At 35.7% G+C, this 26,935-nt stretch overlaps 3 protein-coding genes, 1 non-coding gene and 2 pseudogenes across 4 annotated transcripts; 2 read left to right on the top strand and 4 right to left on the bottom strand.

The window, feature by feature from the left end:
* The first annotated feature begins 4,705 nt into the window (after positions 1–4,705).
* Positions 4,706–7,311, top strand: LOC147937944 (uncharacterized). Its single transcript, XM_087465367.1, has 3 exons — positions 4,706–5,658; positions 5,755–7,054; positions 7,096–7,311. Exons 1-3 carry the CDS (start codon positions 4,706–4,708, stop codon positions 7,309–7,311), a joined length of 2,469 nt encoding a protein of 822 aa, XP_087321493.1.
* Positions 7,312–7,665: 354 nt separating this feature from the next.
* Positions 7,666–8,441, bottom strand: LOC104710787 (uncharacterized). The gene is made up of 2 exons (XM_010427440.3): positions 8,185–8,441; positions 7,666–8,091 (listed from the first exon to the last, which is right to left on the bottom strand). Exons 1-2 carry the CDS (start codon positions 8,323–8,325, stop codon positions 7,801–7,803), a joined length of 432 nt encoding a protein of 143 aa, XP_010425742.1. The 5' UTR covers positions 8,326–8,441; the 3' UTR covers positions 7,666–7,800.
* A 2,938-nt stretch (positions 8,442–11,379) lies between these two features.
* LOC104715132 (uncharacterized protein At3g43530-like) lies at positions 11,380–12,961 on the top strand (annotated as a pseudogene).
* A 284-nt stretch (positions 12,962–13,245) lies between these two features.
* LOC104710786 (uncharacterized) lies at positions 13,246–13,962 on the bottom strand. Its single transcript, XM_010427439.3, has 2 exons — positions 13,663–13,962; positions 13,246–13,592 (listed from the first exon to the last, which is right to left on the bottom strand). Exons 1-2 carry the CDS (start codon positions 13,852–13,854, stop codon positions 13,353–13,355), a joined length of 432 nt encoding a protein of 143 aa, XP_010425741.2. The 5' UTR covers positions 13,855–13,962; the 3' UTR covers positions 13,246–13,352.
* A 671-nt stretch (positions 13,963–14,633) lies between these two features.
* Positions 14,634–16,900, bottom strand: LOC147937943 (uncharacterized; annotated as a pseudogene).
* An 8,463-nt stretch (positions 16,901–25,363) lies between these two features.
* TRNAF-GAA (transfer RNA phenylalanine (anticodon GAA)) lies at positions 25,364–25,436 on the bottom strand. The gene has a single exon. It is a non-coding gene; the product is annotated as a tRNA-Phe (tRNA).
* Positions 25,437–26,935: the final 1,499 nt, after the last annotated feature.

The following is a 26,935-nucleotide window of genomic DNA, read 5'->3' as shown; positions in this document are numbered from 1 at the left end:
CACTAAAACTGTTTAGTCATGATGTTCATATATTTTACCCTGTTTTCCCTTAGTATATTCACATCTTTTGCATCTTTTGCTATCCATTTTGACCATTATTGCATAGCTTTAGGACTGTTCATGCATTAGAGTATAGTTGCATTGCATTTGCATCTTTTCTTGCATAAACAGGTGATTTTGGAGCCTAAGGAGCATGGAAGCAATGCTGAAGAGGAGTGAAGCTATCAAGAGGAGAAAGCAAGGAAGTTAGGGCTGAAGAACCAAGGTCCGGAGTTCCACTCGACCGCCCACTTGACCAGACACTCGACCGTGTGAGGAGAAGGACTCGACCGAGTGGAAGGAGCAGAAGAAAAGAGAATTCAACCGAGCACCAGGTCGAGCTGACCGAGCCGCCTAGCTATTTTGTCTTTTAGCATTTTTATGGCTTCCACTCTTTTTACTATATAAGGCCTTGTACCCTGCAGCCACCAAAGAGTCCAGCTATTTAGATATTTCTCAAACCTAGTATTTACCCTTTTGGGAATTATTGCTTTTGCACTTTTATTTTCTTAGATCTTGTACCTCCTTGAAGGAGAAAAACAAGAGATTCTTCATATTTGTTGGTTTCATAACTTTCAAAATATTGAGAATTCGAGTTTGATTCCTTCTTCAATATTGTATATCTTTGCTTTATCTTTCTAATGATGCAAGTTTCGTTATTTTCTGGGTTTATGACTTTGTTGTTCATCATGTGTGATTGTGAGTAGTTTCCTTAGCTCTTAGGGATGGTTTAGGCTGGATGGATGTTGTGGTTGTTTGATTTGGTCAAGCTTGATTGTTTTAGATCTCTTCTAGGCTAGATATTCTTAATGCTGATCCTATAACCGAGAGGGTAGGGTTTGATCTCAAGCCTCTTAGCATCACACCAATGTCTAAAGTGCAAAGATAAGGCTAGATCTATAAATTTTCATTAGGCATGCTAAGAGATTAGATGTCTTGTTTGATTATTTACTATAGATGATCTGTTGCTTAATGCTTGCTTGTATAAGTTCTTTGCTTTGTGAGAACAAGCCTAGAAATATATGAGTTTGATTGTTTTTGCCATGAGAGTGGATTACATGTTCTTGGAGATCATTGTCTAGAGATTAGCTCATATTGATTGAGGTTTGGTGATTAAGTTAGATAACCACAATCTAAAGTCCTGCCCATGAATCCATCCCTAAGACCTTCCTTGTTTATTGATTTCCTAGCTTAAATCCTGTTGTTTGATTGTTGTTTGATTCGCTTTTGTATTGCTCTGTTTTGCTTGCATTGCTCTGTTTCTCACGTTTGACCAGCTCGACCCTGTACTCGATCTACACTCGATTGAGTTCTTGCTCGAGCTCATCCCCAGAATTCTTGTTTATGCTTTGTGTTTGTCCTGTCTCAATTCCTGTTTCATTTTAGTTGCATTTCTGTTGCATTCACTTAGTATTCTGTTCATTACTTGTCTTGCATTAGTTCATTACTTGCATTACTATAGTTTCTATTTCTGTTCTTGTTTCATCTTAGCTTTGATTAGTCTGTTCTCTTTACATTTAGCATCTATCTTAGTATCTTTTACTTTCTGCATTTTACATTTCATCAATAGTTTGTTAGTGATAGATATCCTTCACACTTGGCTTAACTTAGGCATATATGCACATCCTGGTTGCTTGCAAACACTCAGATTAGATTGACACCTCTTATGCTGCAACATCATAAGGGGAATTGAAACACTCTGCACTCCATTCATTCATCATCATTCATATCTCATCCATCATATCTATATACACAACTAAAATATGTGTTTCAAGTCCAATTATATTTTGGATGAAAAGCTGAGGAAAAAATATCTACATGATTGCAATGAGTTTCTGACCAACCCAATAAAATTTGAGAAATTAAAAGACACTTAATAAAATAAAAAATTGTAACCACGGTGATATAGGAGTCTTAGATAATTTATAGATATAAAATATAAACAAAAATAAAAATTCTAAAAATACTTCAAAATAAATAAATAAATAAAGATCTTAAATATCTTTAACTGAAAAAAAAAACATGCTCAAAATAATATAGACATTTTTATTTTAAAATATCACGAATTTCTAATAAGAAAATCAAATTTCACTAAATAATATACTAAAATCTAAAAATACTACAACATAATTAAATTAAAATATTAAAAAGAAAGTATAAAAAATATTGATAGTACGTAGATTCGTCATCCAAAATTGTATAAGACAAATAAAAGAATAATCTTTACCATCGTCTAAGTTGCGAAGTTGTAACGTGGGAACCCTGTATTTTGGAAAACTATGTTAGACAATGAACATCAATGAAAATTTTAAAATAATATGATGTCTATTATTCATAGATGTGAAAATAGTGAGATATGTGGAAGTATTAGAAGATATATGTGTAGCAGTATATAAATATTTTACTTACACATTGATTTAGTTTGTCTACCCATATATGAAGAGTAGTTAAATCCAGCCTTATATGAGATTCATCTGCAATTGTTTTTTCAATCATACTCATGATACCCCGTTTTCTTTTGTTAGCAAGGTTTTCTGATCTCGCATAGTTTGTATTTGCTTTTTTTGTTGTTCATAATTTTCTAGCGTACTTAAGGTTTTGATTTGATATAAAATACCACTTAATATACATCTTTATATAATAAGACATATGCTCTATTTCCTGACGGTGATAGGTAAATATTTACTTCTTTTTGGATTAGTTTTTTTTGTTTGGTAAATATTTTTTAAACTTTTTTTAGCTTTAACTTTTTTTTTAGCAATTAACTTAGACATGTGTCAAAATCTAAGATCGTTAACTTGACACATGTCTCGATCATGTTAAGCAGTAATCTGGACACGTGTTGACATCTTATCGTTACAATTGACATGTATGCTCTATTTCTTGACGGCGATAGGTAAATATTTCTTTTTTTTGGATTAGTTTTTTTGTTTGGTAAATATTTTTTTAACTTTTTTAGCAATTAACTTAGACATGTGTTAAAATCTAAGATCGTTAACTTGACACATGTCTCAAACATGGTAAGCAGTAATCTGGACACGTGTCGATATCTTATCGATACAATTGACATGTCTTATGATCTCGTTAATGATTAACTTTGACATCAAGCTTCTATATATACATTTTTAGAGATATTTATGAAATAAATCCTGAAGTTCAAACCTATTTACAATCACGCCATTGACATTAAATATTTTTAATTTTAATATACTATTTATCAAATTATGATAAGGTTTCCAATTTTTTAAAACAATTATTTCTCCATAATCGCAACTTTCCAAAAACATAAATATAACATTTCTTAAACTTGAAAAAATTGAGAATTAATCATCAATTCCAAAAACAAGTTTTAATTCAGTTATTCCTATGAGATTGAATAAAATACATGGAAGCCTAAGGATAAGAATTTTCTTTTTTTCCGTGTATAGTTCTCTAATTGCTGTAGCCATTTTTTGTTTAGTTTATTTGATTTCCTGTTTTATCTTTAATTTACTATTTTTGATGAAACTAATATAATTAGTAGATATGAAGTTTCGACTTTTTGTAATTTGATAACTTAGAAAATGACTACTTTTAATAATATTTTTATTCAAAGAGCGTAGATTAAAAAAAAAATCTTTTAATTTATCTTTCCAAGCAAATATTGATAAAATTATCTTATTTTATTTTAGGAAAAAAGATTGTGAGCTACCTGAAGTATGGCGGAATGCATGGCCACACATGCCAACTATGATAAAGGACACTCAACTACATCACCTATATGTATTGCATGGTCACATGTATGAAGTATATGATGTTATGTGCTCAACATCATACACATAGAATCTCAGTTTACCGGATCATTTACGCCGACGTTGACCTACCATTGACTCGTCGGAACCGAAAAAAGACCCGATCAGATTTATTGACCCGAACCCGAGACCTGACCCGGTTCAGATAATTGTTGGGTTTAGTTTTTGGGCCGAAATTTAATTAAAATTTAGGCCCATTAAAAAACCCTAAAATTGATTCCATCAAAACAACATCGATTCCATCGTTCTCACTTCTCACTTTTGTCCATTTGAGGCGAAGAACAAGATCTCCTTTTGATCTAGGTTTTACTCGACAAAAGAATCGAATCTGCAACAGAATCTGTTGTATTGGTTGAAATCGAGAAAAGGTCAGAGTGAGGGTTTGAATTCTCATTCAGATGAGGTAACTTTCTCAATTTTCTTTTTATTTGGTAACATATGCCACGGGTCTGAACTAGTGGGGATGTGGGGATGTTGTCGTGTAGTTGTTGGGGTTTGTTTCGGGTTTTCTTATTACTCGAAAGAAGAAACTTTTTGTTTGATTCCTTTTCTCGTGGTATTGTCAATTAAAAATTAGTCACCTCGTGTTTGTGTCGGGATTTTGCAGTTTTGCCGTCTTGTGTGACTTGTATTGTCTCATAGAGTTGTAAATAGTCATCGGGAACTTTGACTTTGACCTGTTTTTTTTTTTTTTTTTTTGTAGTGCGAGAATATCTGTAAAGGTGAAATGTCACCATTCTGGGGAATTCAAGATGGTGGATGGTGTGTTAAACTACGTTGATGGAGTTGTTTGTACTTTGGAGGTGGATTCTGTCACAATCTTTGAAGATGTATTGATGAGTATGCTTGAGAAGCGAATTAAGCACATTGGGAAGATGTGGTACAAGCTACCATTTGAGGATTTATCTGATAGGAAGCCTCTGTGGGAGAATGTGGATGCCAATAAGAAGAAATTGGTTGCAAAAGGACGATGGATGGGAGAAGTAGATATCTATTTTGAGAAGGAAGTAGGAGAATGTGTTGAAGGTGTAGACACAAGAGCGGTTGGAAATAAAGACACGGCTATTGGAGGAGAAAAGATCACAGAAGAAACACAACTACTTGTCAAGGATGTCGCGTGTGATGATAATGATGAAGGTCAGAATTCGGAGGCATGTTTATCTGAATCATCAGAGTCAGATGTTGAGGCTGACATTGTTGACGAGGAGGCTGAGGTTGTTGAGGAGGACATACAAACTTTCAACAACCAAAACTACGAGGAGCAGATACCGGATGAAGATGATGTGTATCCAGCAACTGATGATGAATCTGGGGATGAGGAAGCACAAACAGAGAGGATGCAGAGAGGTGGTTTACTTGATGGTGTGTTTAGTTTGAAGCAAGTGTTTAACAGTGGGAGTGAGTTTAAGAAGAATGTGATCAAGTATGTATTGAAGACTAGGCGGAATGTTGTGTATGATAGGTGGGAGAAGGAAAAGCTTGGTGCAAAGTGTAAAGCAAAAGGCTGTGGGTGGAAAATTTACTGTGCTGTGGAGAACCCTATTGGAAAATGGATGGTGAAGACCTATGACTACGACCATCAATGCCATCCAACAGGACGATGTGAAATTATAAAGACTCCTGTCATTGCTGATTTATTCCTTGAAGATATTAGGAGGGATCCAGAGATGAGTGGTCCAGAGATTAAAGATGAGATGAAGAGGAGGTACAACATCATTATCTCACCAAACCAGGCAAAAGTTGCAAGAAGACGTGTATTTGATAAGCTGCAAGCCGAATGTGATGAGCAGTTCGCAAGATTAAGAGACTATGAACTTCATCTAATAACGTAAGTTAATGTGATTTTGGCCTTAGTCTTATTATTTTTTATTTCTTATTTGGTTTATTATCGTGGTTGTCTTAATAAGTTTTTTATTTCTTTTAGGTCTAATCCTCAAACTACAGTGGAGATCAACACAGTAGTAAGAGCTGATGGTCGTGAGGCATTCCACCAAATTTACATTTGCTTTGAGCCGTTGAGGACTGCTTGGAAGCAGAATTGCAGACCAGTCATAGGTTTGGATGGAACATTCTTGAAGAACTCTTCAAATGGGATGATGCTTACTGCTGTTGGAAGGGATCCTAATAACCAGATTTTTCCAATAGCATGGGCCGTGGTAGACTGTGAGAACAATCCCAATTGGGAATGGTTTGTGAAGAAGATTAAAGCAGACTTGGAGTTGGGGCTGGGTGAGAACATCACTCTCATATCGGATATGCACAAAGGGTTAATTCACGGAGTTGCTACTGAATTACCAATGGCAGAGCATCGAGCTTATGCTAGACACATCTACTCTGCCTTGAAGAAATCAAACAAGGCAGATATGTTGAAGCCACTGTTCTGGAGAGTTGCAAGCAGCTTCAATGAAGCTGATTACAAGGAGAATTTGGCGATTTTCAAAGAGTTTGATCCTCAATCTTGCCAAACTCTACTTAGGAAGGATCCAAGTACATGGTGCAGAGCATTCTTTCGGGTTGGTTGTTGTTGTGCGGATACTCACAACAATCATACCGAGTCATATAATAGGACACTGAAAATTGCAAGGAGGAAGCCATTTGTCCAGATGCTAGAGCTGATAAGGAGGGATGCTATGCAAAGGGTTGCCACCAGGTCCACTATTGCTGCAAAAGAAACTGCAAAGTACACAAAAAAAGCAAGAAAAGAGCTGGAGAAATCATGTGATGAAGCTCAATATTGTGCCATGATTACAAGCAAAGGAGGCGAGTTTGAGATTGTTGAGTTTGGCACCGGATACTTTGTGAATCTGAGTGCGCGTACTTGTGCATGCAGGAAGTGGGATTTGACTGGTATCCCATGTCGTCATGCTGTATGTGCGATCAGAGAGATGAATTACGAGGTAGAAGACTATATGTCAGACTATTACTTGACTGAGAAATGGCAAGGGACATATAGGAGAGGATTGAGGCCTGTCAATGGTCCTAAGTTCTGGAAGGACTCTGGAAGACCACGGATTGCTGCACCGCCTTACAAGCGTCCTGCAGGGAGACCTAAGGGCAAGGCAAGGATCAAAGGTCTTAATGAATCACCACGCAAAAAGAAATCTGACAAGAAAGTTGGTCGGGAAGGAAGAGTTATGCACTGTGGTCTCTGTGGTGAAGCGGGTCATAATTCAAGACGGTGTCCACATGAAGTATGTCTCTACCATATCTTTCTATTCCTTTTGGTTATGTTTTAATAGTAGTTTTCTTATATATCTTTCTATAGTCTTCTGAGAGCAGGGCAAAGAGAATAAGATTAAATGGAGAACCGGGTCAATTGGAAGCTCAAGATCAATCTGAAATGGAAGCAGCATTTGCCGCAATGGAAGCACCTGGACCTGAAGAACCTGAAGCTGGACATCGAGCTGAAGAACCTGAAGTGCAAGATGTTTCTTCATCCGCACCACAGAGAAGCTGGGTCGAGAGGATGCTATTTGGATGAGGGACTGATTTGTAGAAGGTTTTTTGGATGGTTAAATACTTTAATCGGCTGTTTTGGTGAGATACTTTAATCGGATGACATATTGACATGTCAGGTTGCTTTTTTGGATACATTATTGACATGTTAGGTTGGTCATTGGCACATGTGAGGTTGGTTTTTTGGATACATTATTGACATGTTAGGTTGGTAATTGGCACATGTAAGGTTGGTTTTTTGGATACATTGTTGACATGTTAGGTTGGTCAGATTGGTTTTTTGGATACATTATTGGTCAATTTGAGCATGTATTTGGTTACTTTAAACACTTAATTTGGTAATTGTTCAAGTGTTCTACTTCTTTTTCTAAACAAATTCTTTACCAAAAGCCAAATTCACTAACCAAATTCATACAAACAACAACAAATTCATTACAAGGCCACTAACCGAAGGCATTACAAAGCCACTAACCGAAGACATTACAACCAAAGCTCATTCAAACAACAACAATGCTCAGCCAAAAACAATGGCTCCAACAGCACATACAAGCAATCCTGTCAATCCAGTGATGACAATGCGTTGACGATACACAATTCTTTCCATCTCAGCATTCTTTGATGATATCTCCAATTGTTTCTTCTCCAAATCACCACGAAGCTCCTTAATTGTCGATTTTAGTTGACTGATCATCTTAATCTTCTCGTTAATTTCAGCTTCAGCTTCTACCAACGCTTGTCTCGGCCAGCCTTTCACCTCTTCTTCATCAACCCACCTAAAGTATTTGCAATGAGCGTTCCCACCTTCCTATAGACACATCAATTGGAGACTTCAATTGGAGACTTCTTAATCAACAAATCTCACCACCTAAACATTCTTAATAACACTTAAAGAACATACCTTGTACAACTCACACCCATAAAACTTTCGATGTGGATTTCTTGCCGTTTTAGACTTGAAAATCTTTGCCGGCAATCCACAATCACAGACTTTGCGCCCCCCAAATCTGCTGTTACTGGAGGATCCCGAGCTTAATTCCATCTTTGAAATGATGAACACTAAGAACCCTAATAGTCGACTCGACCTTTCACAGCGACTGACTCGAATATCTTTGTTTTCGAGAAACCGTGTTTCACTTGTGAGAGAGAACGATGGAATCAATTTTAGGGTTTTTTAATGGGCCTAAATTTTAATTAAATTTCGGCCCAAAAACTAAACCCAACAATTATCTGAACCGGGTCAGGTCTCGGGTTCGGGTCAATAAATCTGATCGGGTCTTTTTTCGGTTCCGACGAGTCAATGGTAGGTCAACGTCGGCGTAAATGATCCGGTAAACTGAGATTCTATGTGTATGATGTTGAGCACATAACATCATATACTTCATACATGTGACCATGCAATACATATAGGTGATGTAGTTGAGTGTCCTTTATCATAGTTGGCATGTGTGATCATGCATTCCGCCATACTTCAGGTAGCTCACAATCTTTTTTCCTTTATTTTAACTAATAACAATAATAGACGTGCATATGATTTGTTTAAAATTATATCATTCCACATATATAAAAGAAAATTGGTGATTATGGATTATAACTAATTATAAAACTGAATATATATAAAACTTATAAATGGAATTTAATTTTTAAATATTTTAATTTAATAAATATAGTCCCGCGGTATACCGCAAGTGAATATCTAATTATATAATAAGATCGATGATAAACTACTTATCTATATATATATATATTAATATTTTAATGTCTAATGTGTTTAAGATATCTATGTAATTGGTTTCGGAGGGACCAATAAACCAGCAATCTGATTAACTGTAATTCTGTAAACATCCATAGAATCTGGAAATCAATTAAAAAGTATTAAAACAACCTATGTATAAGTCTTTTTTTAATTAAAACGAAAATACCAATTGAAAAGAGAGACATTAATTTTATTTTTTTCTAATTAATAAATGTAAAATAAGAATTTGCTATAAATGGATTTATTGCATTATTGATATTATCAAGCTACGAGATTATCAACTTAATGATTCCATATATTAGTTATGATTTTATAGTAGTTAAGATATTTAGGGATACCAGATTGTTTACTTTCCTAAAATATTGATATTAATTTTTTTTTAATATGTAGGAAATTAGGTCTGTTTAGCATGGATATTTGATACCAATTAATAGTATAGCGCACAAAAAAAAAAAAAATTACCATTACACATTCATCAAATCAAATACGTGACTTTAGTTAAAGGAAAAAATGTGCCTGCTTCACTTTGTTAGTAATGCTAAATTGTCTACCCAACTGTTCCTAATCCTTGTGTGCTCTAATCCTCCGTTGTGGAGTCTCATGGTCACCTATTCTTCTCCTGTCATTTTTCTTCTGCAATTTGGACGAGCTTTGTCTCGCAACGCAATCCACCTCAGCGTCAAGCCATTGTTGTTTTTAAATTGCTCCTCAGCCTCCTCTCTAAACTGCGACCTACCACATTTGGAAGGAACGAAACTCTACGATTTCCACTGGCCACATTTTATATGGCCTTTGAGCGAAAGCCTTACCACGGGCCACGGCTATGAAATGAATTAAAGTCATACTAGTCAATCAATCGTTTAAAAATAAAATCTATGGCTTTTGAGCAAAAAGGCCCTTTCTTTACAACAACTTTTAAAAGTCTCTACCAATCATCTTCTATGTTTTGTTTACTAATCAAATGAGGCTATTTGAACGAGTTTTCGTCTCAGAACTCCCTAAAACATTTCTGACAATCTCAAAAATCCCTCTCTTTTTTGGCATTTATTTTTGATTTTTTTTTTAAATCGAGAATGTGTTGTTTTACACTCTTGTCCATTGAAAAATTAGATATTTACAAAAAATACCTGAGTAGTATCCACCAAAAAACTGAATCGGATCTAAAACCCAAAAAAAACTGAATCAGTTTTTTTTAAAAAACAAAACTGCTCTCTCTCTCGTCACTCTTCTCTTTCTTCCGGAAATTCGAATCGATTTGGGTAAAACTGTAGAACTAGGGTTTTCTCGTTTTCATTCAATCAACCAAAAATAGAGTAAGAAGATGGTGAAAACAAGGGGGGGTCTTGTGAGGAGGAGGAGTGAGCGTTTGAAAGAGAAGAAGATCTCAGAAGGAGATGGTGGTTCGAAAGCAAAATCCGATTCGCCGGAAGTAGGTGTGTCGGGTTTGAGTCCGGCGACAGTAGGAGGAGAGAGAGCTTTGAGTACGGTGGCGGAAGAAAGTGAAAGTCGAGTTTTGGAGGAACCCAATCCGGTGGTCGGAAGAGAAAATGCAAACGAAGTAGAGAAAGCAAAATCCGCTACTCCGGAATCAAGTAATGGAGAAGAAGATGATGAAGAAGGAGGAGATAACGAGAGATCTACTTCTGTGGAATCAAGCGATGGAGAAGAAGAAGGAAACGATGAAGGGGAAGAAGGAAACGATGAAGGGGAAGAAGAAAAAGATGAAGTGGAAGAAGAAAACGATGAAGGAGAAGAATGTGAAGAAGGGGTAGAAAAAGACGATGAAGGGGAAGAAGAAAACGATGAAGGAGAAGAAGGTGAAGAAGGGGAAGAAAAAGACGATGAAGGGGAAGAAGAAAACGATGAAGGAGAAGAATCGGAAGAAAAAGACGATGAAGGAGAAGATTGTGAAGAAGGGGAAGAAAAAGACGATGAAGGGGAAGAAGAAAACGATGAAGGAGAAGAATCGGAAGAAAAAGACGATGAAGGAGAAGAAGAAGAAGAAGAAGATAAGGAGGGAAGTTCTAACTCGGCAGGTAACTCGAGAAGGAGTACAAGCGAAAGTGAGATGGAGCACGAGGAGGACAACGACGCAAGTGTAAGTACAACAAGTCTGTGTCATTCGTTCGGAATTTGAAAACTCATTGGAATTTGAAATTGATCAAGTAGAACTGGTGCAACTATTGGTGTAGAACTTGTGCAACTATTGGGTGTAGAACTAGTAGAACTGGTACAACTAGGTGGTGTAGAACTAGTAGAACTGGTAGAACTAGTTGTTGTATAATTGGTATAACTCATATAAAACTGATATTGTTGCAGGAATCGGAGGAAACAGAAGCGATGAAACCTTTAGGAATGCACTTCGAGCCTAGCCAGTACAACAAGAAAATCAAGCTATCGACTAGGTGTCATATTTTTGAAACTTTGAAAACGCTGGATAAATTAGAGCATCCACTAACTAGTTCTGAGAGGGATTGGTTTGAGAATCATCCACAATTCAAGCACATTTTTCACATGCCAAGGGAACCAAACCACAAGCTTATGGGAATGTGGATGCTCTTACTTTGAACGGCTAAAATCGAAAAAAAGAAGGAAGCATGGTTTGTTGTGAATGGTGTTCCAATCCGGTATGGTCTGAGAGAACATGCTTTGATGTCTGGATTAGATTGTCGGTGCTATCCACTTGATTACAAGGAAGCCGGCGGTACCGTGTTTCGAAGGAAATATTTTTTACGAAAAAAAAAGATTACACTTGAAGATGTGAGGAGACACCTATTGGTAATGCAACCAGATCGTACTCGTGATAGGTTGAAGATGGCGGTTCTCTACTTTTTAGGAAGCATCATTGCAGGCTATACAAAAGACTCGGGGAGAGATGCAATGGGTATCGATGATTTTGTTGTAAGCGCAGTGAATGATCTAGGTTTTTGTGTGTCTTTTCCTTGGGGGATATTATCATTCGAGAACATGCTAGAAGAGATTTCCCATACAATGAGTCATTTTAATGGGGTCGTGGTTAAAGAGAATGCATTATGGCCTGTTCCAGGTTTCTGTATTCCATTGGAGGTTAGTTAGTTTAAAATTTGAAGTTTTCTCATTGTTGATATTTCTTATAAGTGAAGCTGATTTTAGTTTTTTTCCTTGTGTTGTGTAGTTTTTACTATTTGAGGCAGTTCCAATTTTGGCGAACACTTACGTTGACCAAATTCCTGAGGCGGATGCAAGTTGTCCTAGGATGTGCAGGAGGAAATTTAAGAGGACCGGTCAGAAAGGTTTTCCTCTAAAGAATATTGGTGATACACTTGGTACAACAACGGTTAGTTATCCTAGCAATTGCCATTATTAATTATTTGAATAAATTGGTTTGTAATGTATCTAAAGTAGGTCGTTTACACAGGCAATTGCTAGTGTGATCCCTCATAATGATGAAGAAATTCCTCTTCTCGATTTAATCATGGAAGAAGCTGAGGAAGAGGATACCCATGATGTCGTTGTTGCCAATTGGATGTGGCGCCTTCGTAGAGGACTACCTGTACTTTTGGAGGAGATGTACACAGCCGATGTGGCTACTCGTTCAGGACAAAACGATGCGAATGAGGAAATAGTCGCCAATGAACAACCGAGAGAAGATACTATTGAGTTGGTGGATCTTCTAAGGACCATGAAGCAGGATATGAAAACCCAGTTCGATAACATTTCGGCGAAGATTGATGGGCTTGAAAAAAGGATCGAACCGTTGGAAGTATATGGGAAAGAGCAAGAGAAACCAAAGGTAATACTTCGTAATACTATAGTAATACTTGATAATACTAGAAGGTGTTAACAAAATTTGGTTTCATGTCAGGCGCCTGTAGCTGATGAGCAACCGAGTACTTCGCAAGAAGGAGGGAGAGGGACGAAGAGGAAAAGGTCTAAGAAGTAGTAAAACTATGTTATTTTCTTTGATTTGTCATCGTAGTACTAGTAAACTATGTAAAACTTCGTTATTTTGTTGGATTTGCGATTGGTACTGGTATAACTAGTTAAACTATGTAAAACTACGTTATTTTCTTGGATTTTCCATTCGTATTTTTGGTAAAACTACGTAAAACTAAACAAAAACTAGAGAATTCATATAAGAAAAATATAGAACATGATTCAATTCAAGAAGGAGGCATAATCCTAGAAGTCACATAGAACATCATGATTAAACAAGAGAAGTCACATGAAAGATAAGAAACTGATTCAACAAGAGAATTCAAGGAAAAGATAAGAAACAGAATCTGATTCAACAAGTTTTAAACCAACGTAGAATGAGATCGACTCAGATAATATCAATCGAAACACAACCTATCCAGGAGATCGACTCGAGTGGTAAGCAACGCCAACTCCTCCTTTAGTTTGGCAATCTCGTCACTCTTCTCCTTAAGCTCCATCTGCAAATTATAGATCTTAGTATGATGGGGTTCAAATTCCTTCAATCTCTCCCAATGGTTATCAACATCTTTCCTTAAGGTTTGGGTTTCTTCTTCAATTGCATCAGCCCAATTTTTCTGCCTGTGCAATCCATCATCCTGCAAATTATATCAACGAACAGTTAACAAAATCAGGTATCTCAATTGTATTTGATTAAATTTAATTTACCTTATACTTAACGCAAGTAAACCATCTCTTTTTCTCTGTTTCTGTTGGAGAGATCTCATTGACGATTCGTTTGCCATATGGGCAAATTCGAGGCATGCCAAAATCACCATCGGCTATGGCTTCTCGCCATGCTTGTAACTTCCTCGCCTTCTTCTGATCAGCATAGTATGGGTCGGCCTCAAATTGTTCCATAGTTTGAGAAGGAGAGAAATAGATCTAGGATCTTCGACTTTGAAGATGAGAGAAGGAGGACTCGGTGTACTTTAGGTTTCGAAGAAGAAAATGAATGAATGGCTGAGAATGGAGAATGAGCTGGAGTGAAGATAAAATAAGAAAGAAAGAAAGAAAAACGCAATGCTATCGTCAAAAAAGAAAGAAAAAACGCAATTCTGGCCACGTGTAAAAGATGTGTGCGTTCACACTGTGTGTTCACACACAGTTTTACCGAGTAATGCGGTTGCACTAAACTTGCAAATAGTTGTACTTTAGAGGTTTCTCAGTTTAATTAGTTTTACTAAACCTTAGCATTACTTTTTTTAGTTTTACAGTTGATTAAACTTAACTAACATACAATTACAAGCTTTTTGCAACTTCATAAGTTAAAACTTATAATTCTATAACTTTTTTCATGCTTACTTGGTAATTATTTACAAAGTGACATTAAAAGTGTAAGGAAACACTTGTTGAGATTCTTCAATAAATAAATTAAAATTGGTATATTTTTGAAAATTATTCATTTATAGTAGAAACCTATGTAGAACATTTATACTATACAATATGTATTGATTTTAGGTAGTACCAATTTTATTATTTTTACCAGTTTTATCTTAGTTCTGCCAGTTCTGCCAGTTCTACTCTCTCATATACACATATTTTGAAAGAAGAAAATATTAATAGACTTCAAATTAAGTTTCAAACCAAGTTTTACATTAAGTATCAAACCAAACACAATTGATACATGAAGAGGTGAATCAAACATGAACATTATCTCCAAATAACAACCATTGGAGTCCTTGTCTCCGGCGCCTTTTATTCTGCGTCCTAGGTCGAGTTTTTGGCCGTTTTTCCCCAGCAGATGCATACCTTTTTGTTTTCTTTCTTCCCCCTCTTATTTTCCGATTCGGAGGTATGATCTCCATATCTTGGACGTCATCTAGGACATCCCATCGAGACTTATCAGGTACTAAATAAATTGTCCTGCAATATGCAATTGCCCACAGCTCCGTCCAATAATACTTAGAACACAACTCATGTAACTCGAAATCCTTACCTCCATATTTTTGGTATGTAATGAAAGACGCCAATGCATGCACACAAGGATACTTTTGTATATCGAAAAACCTACAACTGCAACTTCTCAATCGCAACTTCACCAAATAAGGCTTTCCGTCACTGTCAATGACATTGTATTCAAGCTCGAAACCATTTAGCTCTATCACCTTTAGTTTCTCAGCAGTTGCCCATAAATCATGTAAGTAGTTCTCCACTAAAGGCACCAATTTATTTGCGACTGATCCAGACACAGCATCTTTTCGATGTTCATTAAACCATTCAGAGAATTTTTTAAGTATTGCATCAAGCATGGGTATCAAGGAGTACCTCCTTGCATCTTTGAATACACTGTTCAACGATTCAACACAGTTGCTTGTGTCTAGGTTGTATCTATCTCCTGGAAAAACACATCGTGCCCATCTTTCTTTCTGGGTAGATTCTTCAAGATACTTGGCAGCAGAAGGATATCTTGTCGTAAAAGATGCGTAAGCAATGTTGAACTCAGCCACTGTGTAAAACCTACTACACTCCATGAATCTCCATGCAACAACGTCTTTGTTCACGTTACGAGCATAACCTTTCACATTTTATGATAAATGCCATATACAAAAACCATGATGAGCCAGAGGATACACATTAGCTATAGCTTTTATGAGACTTGTATTTCTGTCAGTCATAAATACTATTTCAGAAGAATCCCCAACAACGGTTTTCAACATCTCCAAAAACCAATTCTAACTTGCATCATTCTCACCATCAAGAACACCAAACGCCAAGGGATAATGGTGACGGTTAGGATCTTGAGCTGACGCAAAAACAAGAACACCCTTATATCCGTTCTTTAGAAAAGTTGCATCCATAGTTATAACTTTCCTCATGACTTTAAATCCTTCAATGCTAGCTCCCAAAGCTATGAACAAGTACATGAATTTATTATTCTCATCGCAATGCACATATGATCTTGTACCATGATTAACCTTCTCTAACATGTGCAGATAACATCGCAGCATCTTGTAGCTTTCTTCTGGGCTACCTTTCAAATCAGTAACAGCTTGATTTTTCCCTCTCAACGCCGTGGAATATGATATATCAACACCTAATTTTGTCTTACAAGATCCATGATAATTTTCGGAGGTGGAGTTTCCATTTGCCCTGGATAATCACCATGTAAAAGAGAAGCAACTAATTGTGGAGTGCCTTGCCTCTTACTATTGCTTGAACTTTGACTAGCCCGAGAGCATGTATGCATCTTGTTGTGCCTTCTAATCGAGAAAATATCTGTACCTCGAATCCTACCACCTCGTAAACCCCAGTTACATCCTTCTTTAGGACATTTGACCACATAACGCACCTTGTCTGACTTTACTATTTCAAAACTAAAACAGTTAGCGAATGAAGCTCTATCCACCACATCTTGCAATGCCTTCTTGTTTGGAAATTCTTGAAGTTTAGTCAGATCCAAACCGTCATCCCATGGTTCAATATACTTACACGGTTCTACAACAGGGCGTGGCTCAGTATATTCATCACCTTCATCACGTGATTCAGCTTCACCCTCTTTATTAGAATCACCCTCTACAGCCTTTTCTTTGCCTACGTAGACAACAATGGCGTTAGGTCCGATTTCACCATCCTTCGCATGTTGGTTTTCATAGTTCATACCAACAGAACTTTGGTCCCCTATGGGCACTGTGGGCACTGTGGGCACTATGGGCACTATGGGAACTTGCTCAGGCTGAGGCTTAGAAGGGATGACATTCACAAACAACATACATCTTCGCTTCTCATAATTAACGGAGTCTAGATAAACATTAACATCCTCATCATCATTAAGCTCACAATGCTCCAATGTTTCTACCAGTAGTGGCTTGTAGCTCAGCTGCAACTGAACGTTACTTTCAACAAACCCAAGCTTCCTCTGTATCCTTGCTTTTAACATCAACAATGTTATATTCCTCTTAAACATTATACTATACATGCGTCCTTCATATTTAAAATGTAGGCTGACGTTCTCGCATATTGTATCCTGCCAAACCAACCAATATAAAAAAATCATAATTAGTACTACTACTAGTTTTACTAGTTTTACTAAAAATATCAGTATTACCAGTTTCACCACCTTCTCTCTCCTATCAAAATCGAATCGAATGGTACACGAGTTCTAATCGAGTTAATTCACTGAAATCGAAAGCCAAATCCCTTTCTTATCTAATAAATAGCTCAATCGACCCATAAACCTTTGTAAAACACCCAATGTGCTAAGCTTTCTTCGATCTAAATCCAATTGAATTTCTATATTTACAAATCAAAAACAAATTCAACCAAAAGCAACTCTAAAGTGAAGTAACGCACCTGCATTTTGAAGAACAACTTGATGCAACTTGATTTGGTGAAGAACGACAGCAGTAGGAGCTCCGACGACGGAAGAATCGCCGGCGGCTGGGTTGAGAGAGGTCGGGTGAGTTTCTCGGGTCGAAAGAAGCTGGGTTTGAGAGTTTTTGTTTTTTTTATTTAAAAAATTAATCTAATTCAGTAAAACAAAAAGGGTAAAATCGTCTCATCGAGTATTATTGAATAAGGTGGGGGTATGAAGAATAGAGAGGGAGATAGAAGATTTGTCAAAAAAATTTAAGGACTTCTGAGACGTTTACTCCTGTTTGAACAAACTTATGGGTTTGTGTCTTTGTGATAACGACCTTTCATCGTCATCGTCTCTATAAATGATACCTCATCATTTGTTTCAATCCTAAAATAAATGATACCTCATCATTTGTTGTGACATCTGATAGCAATTAGTTTTGGTTCTTACTCAACTATTTTCAATTACCATGAAAAACACTCAACAGAAAACAATAATTAAAGAAAGATTCCCTAATTCGTAAGCAATCTCATATGTCATATCCTTGCTTTTCAAGTTTTTGCTAAAAGACGAACTCATGCTTTGTGTGCTTCATTTTTCTGCTTGAAATCCTGAAAACATTTTTCTTTTCCTACCTTTACACACACAAAAAAAAAAAAAAAAAAAAAAAAAAACAAAAACATTTAGGATCAGGACATATTCAACTAGAGATCCGGACATACTCAAATATCTTAGAATTTTGCGGTATCTGGATACCGATCAATAACTTACGAATTTATAGATTTTAGTTCTCACACTAAAAATTTGGATATCTTGATCTTTTTAAAAAAGAAAAATAATTGAACGTCAATACAATATTTTATTTTAAAACAGATTTGGATAATATTTTTAAAAATAAATTTGAATCTATATCTATAAAGTTAGTTTTTCTTCCTTCTCATTCTGTCACCTAAGCATCCATCCACCTAAGCATCATTATATTCTTTTACTTTAAAATAAACTTAAAATATTCATGTAATGCATATTTATGTTATTTATAATTAATAGAAAGTTTAAATAAATAAAAAAATTGATTATTTAAAATAAATGAAATGTTAAAATAAGAAAACAATACTATAAATTTGTTATTAGTGGTAATAATATAATTCAAATTTTATTTTAACTGATCATAGTTTGAAATTTTAAATGTGTTAATGAGTTTTAGAATGAAAGTAAATTTAAAATTCATGGTAGAATAAAACAAAATTTATATAATTGTATTTATAAAATTTAAACAGGACCTTAGTGCAGTGGCCAGTGGTAAGTCCAATTGTATAAGACACCATCACACCAGGAATTGAATCATGCTTCCTACGAATGTAGGGATTTGGCTAATGGGCCGGCCAGTTGTGGCCTAATGGTTGACAAAAAAAATAAACAAAAAAAATAAAATAGAAAGTGAAATATTAGTTTATAACATGATCAAAAAGAAAAAAAATTGATATTTCATAAATTGAATCAAATGCTTTTATCCAAATTTGTGTATTGAAAGATAGTAATAAAAAAAAATAGTTATAATATGTCTTGAAAATCAATTTACAATCCAATATATGTTTTGAGAAAAAGTAGATGTCAAAATTCAACGAGTACATCATAGATAATGACGAAATAATTATAGTTAATAGTGTTTATATAAATTTCTGCTCAAAAAATTATATTGATAGAAAATATTTTAAATTAAAATTCCGCTCAAAACGCGGGTACAAAATCTAGTTCTTTATAATTTCAAGTTCTTATATTAAAGTTTAGGTTTTCTGTTTCAGATTTGAAGTTGTATTCACAGCTAAGAAGAGAATGATCCACTCATTTTAAACAACTCATATATATGAGTAGATCAAGGTTGTGCATCCATTGTGGCGTTGTATGGCTTATTATGCGTATGCATTGTCTTCGAGGTTAATACATACTAGAATATGAGCACGGGTTGAACTTTATTTTGTTTATTTTGTAATTTTTATTCAAAACATCATATATGTGATTATTTTATTTGTTTTATTTTTTTTTGGATGGAATACTATGCCATGAAATCATATGCTGAATATGACTTATGAAAATAACATCTATTTTGTAAGATCTATTCTAGTAGATCTAGATTTTTACCCGCGGCATACCGCGAGTTAAGTTGTGTGATAAAAAAATTAATTTTTATTTGTTAATTTTATTTGATTTGTCTAGTGTTTAAAATTATATATTGTATTTTCTTTTGTTAATTCTATGACTTAACCCATAGTATACCACATATTAATTTTAGAACTAAATATGTAACGTATGTTTGTCAAAATCATCTTAACCGAGAAAGTCTACCAAACAACAACATTCCAAACTTTAATTTAATCCGAGATAACATAATTCTTGAAATTTCAACCTGTGCTCTAGCAAAAAGTCATATTTCTTGGAAATCTTTCATATTATAGTGACATATTATTAACTCGTGCTATAACAAATCAAATTAGAGTGTTTATAATTTTTAAATTTTTGATCTATCATATATTTATGATATTCTTAAAAATATCAGATGAAACTATCTTAAAATATATCAAATTAAATTATTTTAAAAGTTTATATGAAATTAAATTTAAATATTCAAATTTTCGCCCGTTACTCAATCAAAATTTTAGTTGAATAGTTATTTTTTAAAAGAATAACTATTACTAAAACTTGAATATTTTATACATTAAACAACTTTTTTTTTTGGTATGAATATGGTGTATTTCGGTGAATGGAGATGCCAATGATTTATACTAAAAGTTTAGAAGGGTGTTAGGTAATATCTTATTTTGTTTGCTTAATCGGTAATCATGCTTAAGCGTGATTAATTTCTGAGATTTTATTATATTTGTTTTCTTTAATTGTCTAACAGTATATATGGTATATCATTATATGATTGTTAAAAATTTATATCTTTAAGTTGTATTATTCTTTAGGATATTCTCTTTAAGTGTATCTCGGTATAACTAAGGAAACAACCCATATAACCTATGTTGTAATCAACTAATAAATTAAATAATAACTATAATTTTATAACCTATAATTATTATATAGTCTACCAAAAAGAAGTTGTGTACTTCCGAAATATTATATAGGAGATACCAATATATAAAGATCTTTAATTCATCATCGGTTATGTTTGGGAACCAGCGGTGAACAGTCAGCATCCAATCATTGAAAGACCAGGAACCTCTTTGAAGGACTAGATTCAGAGTTGAACATAACCTTCCCATTTCCCAAGACTCGCCCACGACACGCATTAGGGAAACCCCAAATTTTTGGCAGGTGACTAACAATGGCTCTGAGATTCTGCTTTTTGGGATTAACAGCAGTGACAATTAGGGAGAAGCGGTTTGAAAAAGCGGCCTGAGAACATAATTCTGGTGGTATAGGAATTGGAGCATCGTTGCTTCCTAAATCCAAATTTTGGAGACTTTTTTGAATGTTAACATTCATGATGGACTGTGGTACGGATTGTAACAATGAAACAGAGAGGATTGTGTGAGTAAGAACAGAGGAAGAAGAAGATTTATATAGGATCGGCCATGGCGGTTTTTTCTGACGGTTATGTCTCGGTAAAATCGGAGACACATAACTGTCAACATATAACTGTAACAGATTGAAACCGCCAAACCAACTATAATAATCAGGACAGTTTGTCGGAAAAACACTCTAAATCGGAGAAGGAGGTGGTCGCCGATAATTCCGGCCATCGCTTTGAGAATCGCCTTTTGAGAGAATATCCCTTTCTGGAATTGTCAGGACATCTATGCGCCGCTGACTCAATCTCGTTTAAAGCGTTTATGTCGTATATTTAAAACACATTTTCTTTTCTTGTGTGAAATGATGAACGATTTTTATATTGTATGCAACTTTGCTTCTGTTTTAGGATTTCAAAATGATGTGGACGAACGATGTTGCTTTGTCCAAGATTTCTTAGGACGAACGTATCATCGACGTTCATATCACAATATATAATAAATCTTTCTATTTTTCTGGTGTTTATGGCCACCCAAAACCTACCCAAAGATATCATTTATAGGATTATTTAACATCAGTAGGAAGTACAAGGAATGGTCCTTGGATGCTTGCAGGAGACTTTAATGAGATCATCTCAAATACTGAAAAGATTGGAGGACCAACTAGAGAGGAATGGACCTTTAGAAGATTCAGGCAAATGTTATTTAGTTGCGATTTGGCTGATTTAAAATCGAGGGCGGATAGATTTTCTTGGGTGGGAGAAAGAAGGAATCACAGTATCAAAGCTTGCTTAGATAGAGTAGTAGTAAACTCTGAATGGAGCGGACTTTTCCCAAATGCAGAAGTGGAATTTCTAGAATTTAATGGTTCGGATCACAAACCTCTTTACACTCGTTTATGTCATGTTCAATCAAATACAACAAAGCCTTTTCATTTTGACAAACGGTTGATAGAGATAGATCAGTTTGAAAAAGTAGTTGAAGATGGATGAAATGCTTGTAAAACTAAGGGCTACTACACAATCTGTGATCAAATAAATTCATGTCGCAGAGCGATGGCAAGGAAAAAACATTCTGCAAATGTGAACTCTGCAAAACAAATAGACTATCTCTCAAAAGCTTTGGATCAAGCAATGAGTAGTCTTAATAGAATCCAGAGGCAATCCATTCCACGACTTCAACTGCAGCTCAGCAAGGCCTATCGTGATGAAGAATACTACTGGAAAAATAAAAGTCACAATAAATGGATGCATTTAGGAGATCGGAATACAACATTCTTTAACAAGATATGCAAAAAACCATCTTACTAGTATAAAGGATGATATGAATGTTATCCACTCGGGAGATAACGACATAGGAGTTTTAGCTCAAGATTATTTCACAAAGGCTTACACATCAAGCATGATCCCCATTTCCTCGTTTGATTTTGGAGACTTCCCAGCCAAAGTGACTCAATCTATGAACGATGACCCCACTCAGTCCTTTTCCAAATTTATGAGGTATTATCCTTCATTGGCGATGATAGAGCACATGGTCCTGATGGACTAACTGTCCTTTTTTACAAGCAATATTGGGATGTATTAAGCACATACATCATTCGTGAAGTTCAAGATTTTTTTGAAACATCTTATATGAAAACAGGGTTAAATCATACCAACATATGTATGCTCCCAAAGATTGATAAACCAGAGATACTATCAGATTTTTGTCCTATTGCATTATGCAGCGTGATATATAAGATAATCTCAAAATGTTTGGTTAACAGACTCAAAAAGCACTTGAATGCTTTAATCTCTTATTCTTAAGCGGCTTTTATTCTTGGACGTCTGGTTACTGATAATATCATGATTGCTCACGAGGTTATGCATTCCTTGAAATCTAGAAAAAGAGTATCACAGAGTTATATGGCAATAAAAACTGATGTAACAAACGCCTACGACAGAGTTGAATGGGATTTTCTGGAAGTTACAATGCGGCTTTTTGGTTTCTCAGACAAATGGATCAACTGGATCATGGCAACAGTTCGTTCTGTAAGCTACTCGGTTCTGGTAAACGGTACACCATAATTCCTGAAAGGGGTATCCGACAAGGAGACCCCTTATCGCCATATTTGTTCATTTTATGCGCAGATATAATGAGTCACCTCATTCAAACAAGGGTACAATCTGGTGATATACATGGAGTTAAGATCGGTAATGGTGTACTAGCCATCACACACCTGCAATTTTCTGATGACTCACTTTTCTTCTGTCAAGCGAATTCCCGGAATTGTAATGTGATCAAAGGCTTTCGACGTTTATGAATACTACTCCGACTAGAAAATTAATACAAGCAAGTTAATGATAACTTTTGGTTCAAGAGTACCAGGTCAATTACAAAACAGACTGAAAAGGATATTACATATTCCTAATCATGGTGGTGGCGGCAAATACCTTGGCTTGCCAGAACAATTTGGTAAGAAAAAGTGGAAATTTTCCAATACATAGTGGATAAGGTTAAACAAAGAACAGCGGCTTGGAGAGGTCGTTACCTGTCACCAGTCGGGAAGGAGATTCTACTCAAATCTGTAGCGATGGCCATGCATGTATACTCTATGTCATGTTTCAAAATCCCCTCCACCATACTTTCCGATATTGATACATTAATGCAACAATTTTGGTGGGAGAAGAGTAATCAGGACAGAGGTATCTCCTAGATCGCTTGGAAGCATCTAATGAAAGAAGGAGGCTTAGGTTTTAAAGATCTTTCCAAGTTTAATGATGCTTTGCTTGCAAAACAAGCATGGAGAATTTTACGATACGCGGATACATTATTGGCAAGACTTTACAAGGGTCGTTATTTTAAGGATGAATCATTCCTAGACGCGAAACAGAGGAAAAATCAATCTTATGGATGGGCTTCAATACTTGAAGGGATGAAACTAATCAAGCTTGGATCGAGATATATACTTGGAGATGGACACATTATTCGCGTTAACAAAGATAATATATCTGCAACACATCTACCAAAACCTGTATGCACTACTGATCCAAATATTGACAAAACTCTTGATGCATATATTACAGAAATCAGAGACCATAGGCGATGGAACAGAGATCTAATTACTGACACTATCAAACCGGAGGATCAAAACCACATTCTCAATATCTACCTTCCAAAGGAAATCTTCTGCAGACAGGTTAGTTTGGAATTATAATAAGACAAGGAAATATACAGTTAGATCAGGATATTGCTTATCAATGCACAATCCAAATCATCAGAACAACTTACCTCCCATTCCGCATGGATCGGTAAGACTCAAAAACAAAATCTGGAAAATAAATATTCTCCCCAAAGTGAAACATTTTCTTTGGCGTCTATTATCAAAATCTTTACCTACCATTACCCGTTTAAATACAAGGAGAATAAACCTTGATCCCGTTTGTCCTAGATGTTTCGAAAATGATGAAACAATTGAGCATATACTATTTTCATGTCTCTATGCTCAATCTATATGGGAACTATCCAATATCCCCATAAACATGCTTTATTCTATATCCCTAAACTGTGAAACTCTACTATAAGGAATTTTTGAACTGCAACTAGAAGATGATATAAATTATCAAACACGTTTGTTGCCTTTTTGGCTACTTTGGCACACTTGTAAATCCCGAAACAATTTCATTTTCAACGGCATTCAAGACAATCCAACAACTATAATTTTAAAAGCAAAGGCGGATGTTCGAGATTGGATCCGAAGCTGTCAGACATCAGACCAAACTAATTCAGGTGCACTGAATACAACGATCCACAATTGGACAAGACCAGAGTCGTCTCATCTTAAATGCAACTATGATGCAGCTTTTGATCACTTCACCAACGAAGCAAAGTGTGGTTGGATAATTCGAAAACATGATGGATCAGCACTTAATTGGGGATCAATGCAGTTAGGATTAGTTTCTTCACCATTGGAAGCCGAAGCTAAAGCTCTGCTGGTTGCGATTCAACAATACTGGATTAAAGGTTTACGTGATGTCATTTTTGAGGGGGACTGCGAGACTTTAACCAAGATCGTCACTACATCCTGTCTTGATATTTCTATTGATCCTATTTGCCAAGATATACTTCATTGGTCAAGTTTTTTTCTTTATGTTTTATTTGTGTACGCTCAAAGAAATTGTAACAAGGCAGCTCATCTTCTAGCCAAAATTTGGTTGCCCACAAATACCTTTTTACTCTGAATGTATCACACCACCATGTTGGCTCATAAAACAACTGTATGAAGATAATTCAAATTCATTAGTATAATTTTATTTCGATGAAAAAATAAATAAAGATCTTTAATTAAATATACGTTCTCGACTTTGCCCTAAGCTCTATGACTAACTAAATGACATAAGTTGTGCTTAATATACCATAGATATGTGATAAGGGAAATTTTTACTAGTGAGTGATAAGCACTTACGGTATTGCCCTTTGTGTTCACAATTGAGAGATTATTTTCTGATCGAGGGAACTAGCAAGGATAGAAAACTATTTAAAATTATTGAGCAATTATGTTAATAAAAGTACAAAATAAAACAAATGCGGTGAGCGTGGATCGAACACGCGACCTTCAGATCTTCAGTCTGACGCTCTCCCAACTGAGCTATCCCCGCTTGATGTTTGTTCACGTTTTTCTTATAAAAGATGATGGGCATATCTCAATCCATGACACATAATCATCATTTTTATTTTTAATTTTGATATTTAATAAAAGTATACAATATTGAAAAATATTCAGTATTGCTACTAATTTTTCTTTTTATTGGAAATTATTAAATAAAAATATTCAATATAAGGACTTTTTGAATTCTCCAAATCGTTTATTTAATAGTTGAATTTTCTTACTAAATATATTATAGAGATTCATAAAACACTAAAAAAGTGACTGGTAAACATTTTAAAAACTACATAAAACATCGTTTAAATATTTCAAAAATTCATAAAACGACATATCATTTTCTCTCCTTGATTATATTTTGTTAAAATGATTATTTAGAATTTCTTTCTAAATTATCTAAACATATATGTTCAAACTATTTTTAATTAACACATAATATTAACAGAATAGGGTAAATAATGTTTTTGTGTTGATTTTAAGGCCATGAAATATTAAGCGGGGAGAAAAAATATGAAAGAGACAGAGTGATGTGACCCGAGGACACGGTCACGGTACGATCGCGATACGGACGCGGCTTGAGCTCTCGGCCAACTTTCAGTCGGTGAAGCTGTTCACGGCCGAGGTTCTGGGCTTCGGATCTAGGAGAGAATCAAACGAGGGAAACGGAGTTTGAAGGAATTCAAACGAGCCGTTCGGGAGATACTTCGGGAAGCCACGAACGGTTCAATCGGACAGTACGGATGCGGGACGAGCGGGTGGACTTCTTCGAGGGAAACGATAGCGGGAATGACTTGAGGTGATTCGAGGGGACTCGAGAAAGATGAAAGAGGACAGATGGAAACGTGGTGAGGGGAAAATACGGATGGATCGATTGACGACACAAGAGGTTTGGCTCTCCTCTTGATACGGTCGCTAACAAGGGCGAACCCGGTTCGCGACTTGTTAGGGTTTTCTCAAGGTTCAATCCCGGATTGAAGAAAGAGAAGAGTGAGACAAGTTTCAAGAATCTCTCTTGAGGAAAAGTTTTATTTTCATACAAGTCTAAGGAGGAACAAGGGCTTAAGGAGAGTTTAAATAGCTAGGTCTAGATAGGAGCTTAAGGACACGCGGATTCATCTTGATCCGCACATCGTCCTTTTGACGTGTCCCCTTTACAAAGAGAACACATCGCCACCTTTTGACTAACACGCTTAGACACAAACACTCTCCAACGTTCACAAACATAGGATCAAAAGAGAATATTCTCAAGTTCAAAATTAAACCAAAAATAAGAGGGAAAGAGAGATAACCGCCTTGGCCTTGCGCGTGAAGCAACTTAGCCTTTAGGCGTTTTGCGTTTAGCTCCATGCCTCGTTAAAACCTCCTCCGGTAAACCCATTGGGACAAACCCGGAGTGAGGAAAAAGAGTACACTTCCTCGCTTAACGACTTGACCGTCTTCACTCTTGGGTAAGAGTGAAGACTAAGCGGACTGAGCCTTCGGAGTCTTCGTTGG

The sequence above is a fragment of the Camelina sativa genome, chromosome 9, assembly GCF_030686135.1.
Source record: "Camelina sativa cultivar CO46 ecotype springtype chromosome 9, ASM3068613v1".
NCBI lineage: Eukaryota > Viridiplantae > Streptophyta > Magnoliopsida > Brassicales > Brassicaceae > Camelina > Camelina sativa.
This window is presented reverse-complemented; position numbering and strand designations above follow the sequence as displayed.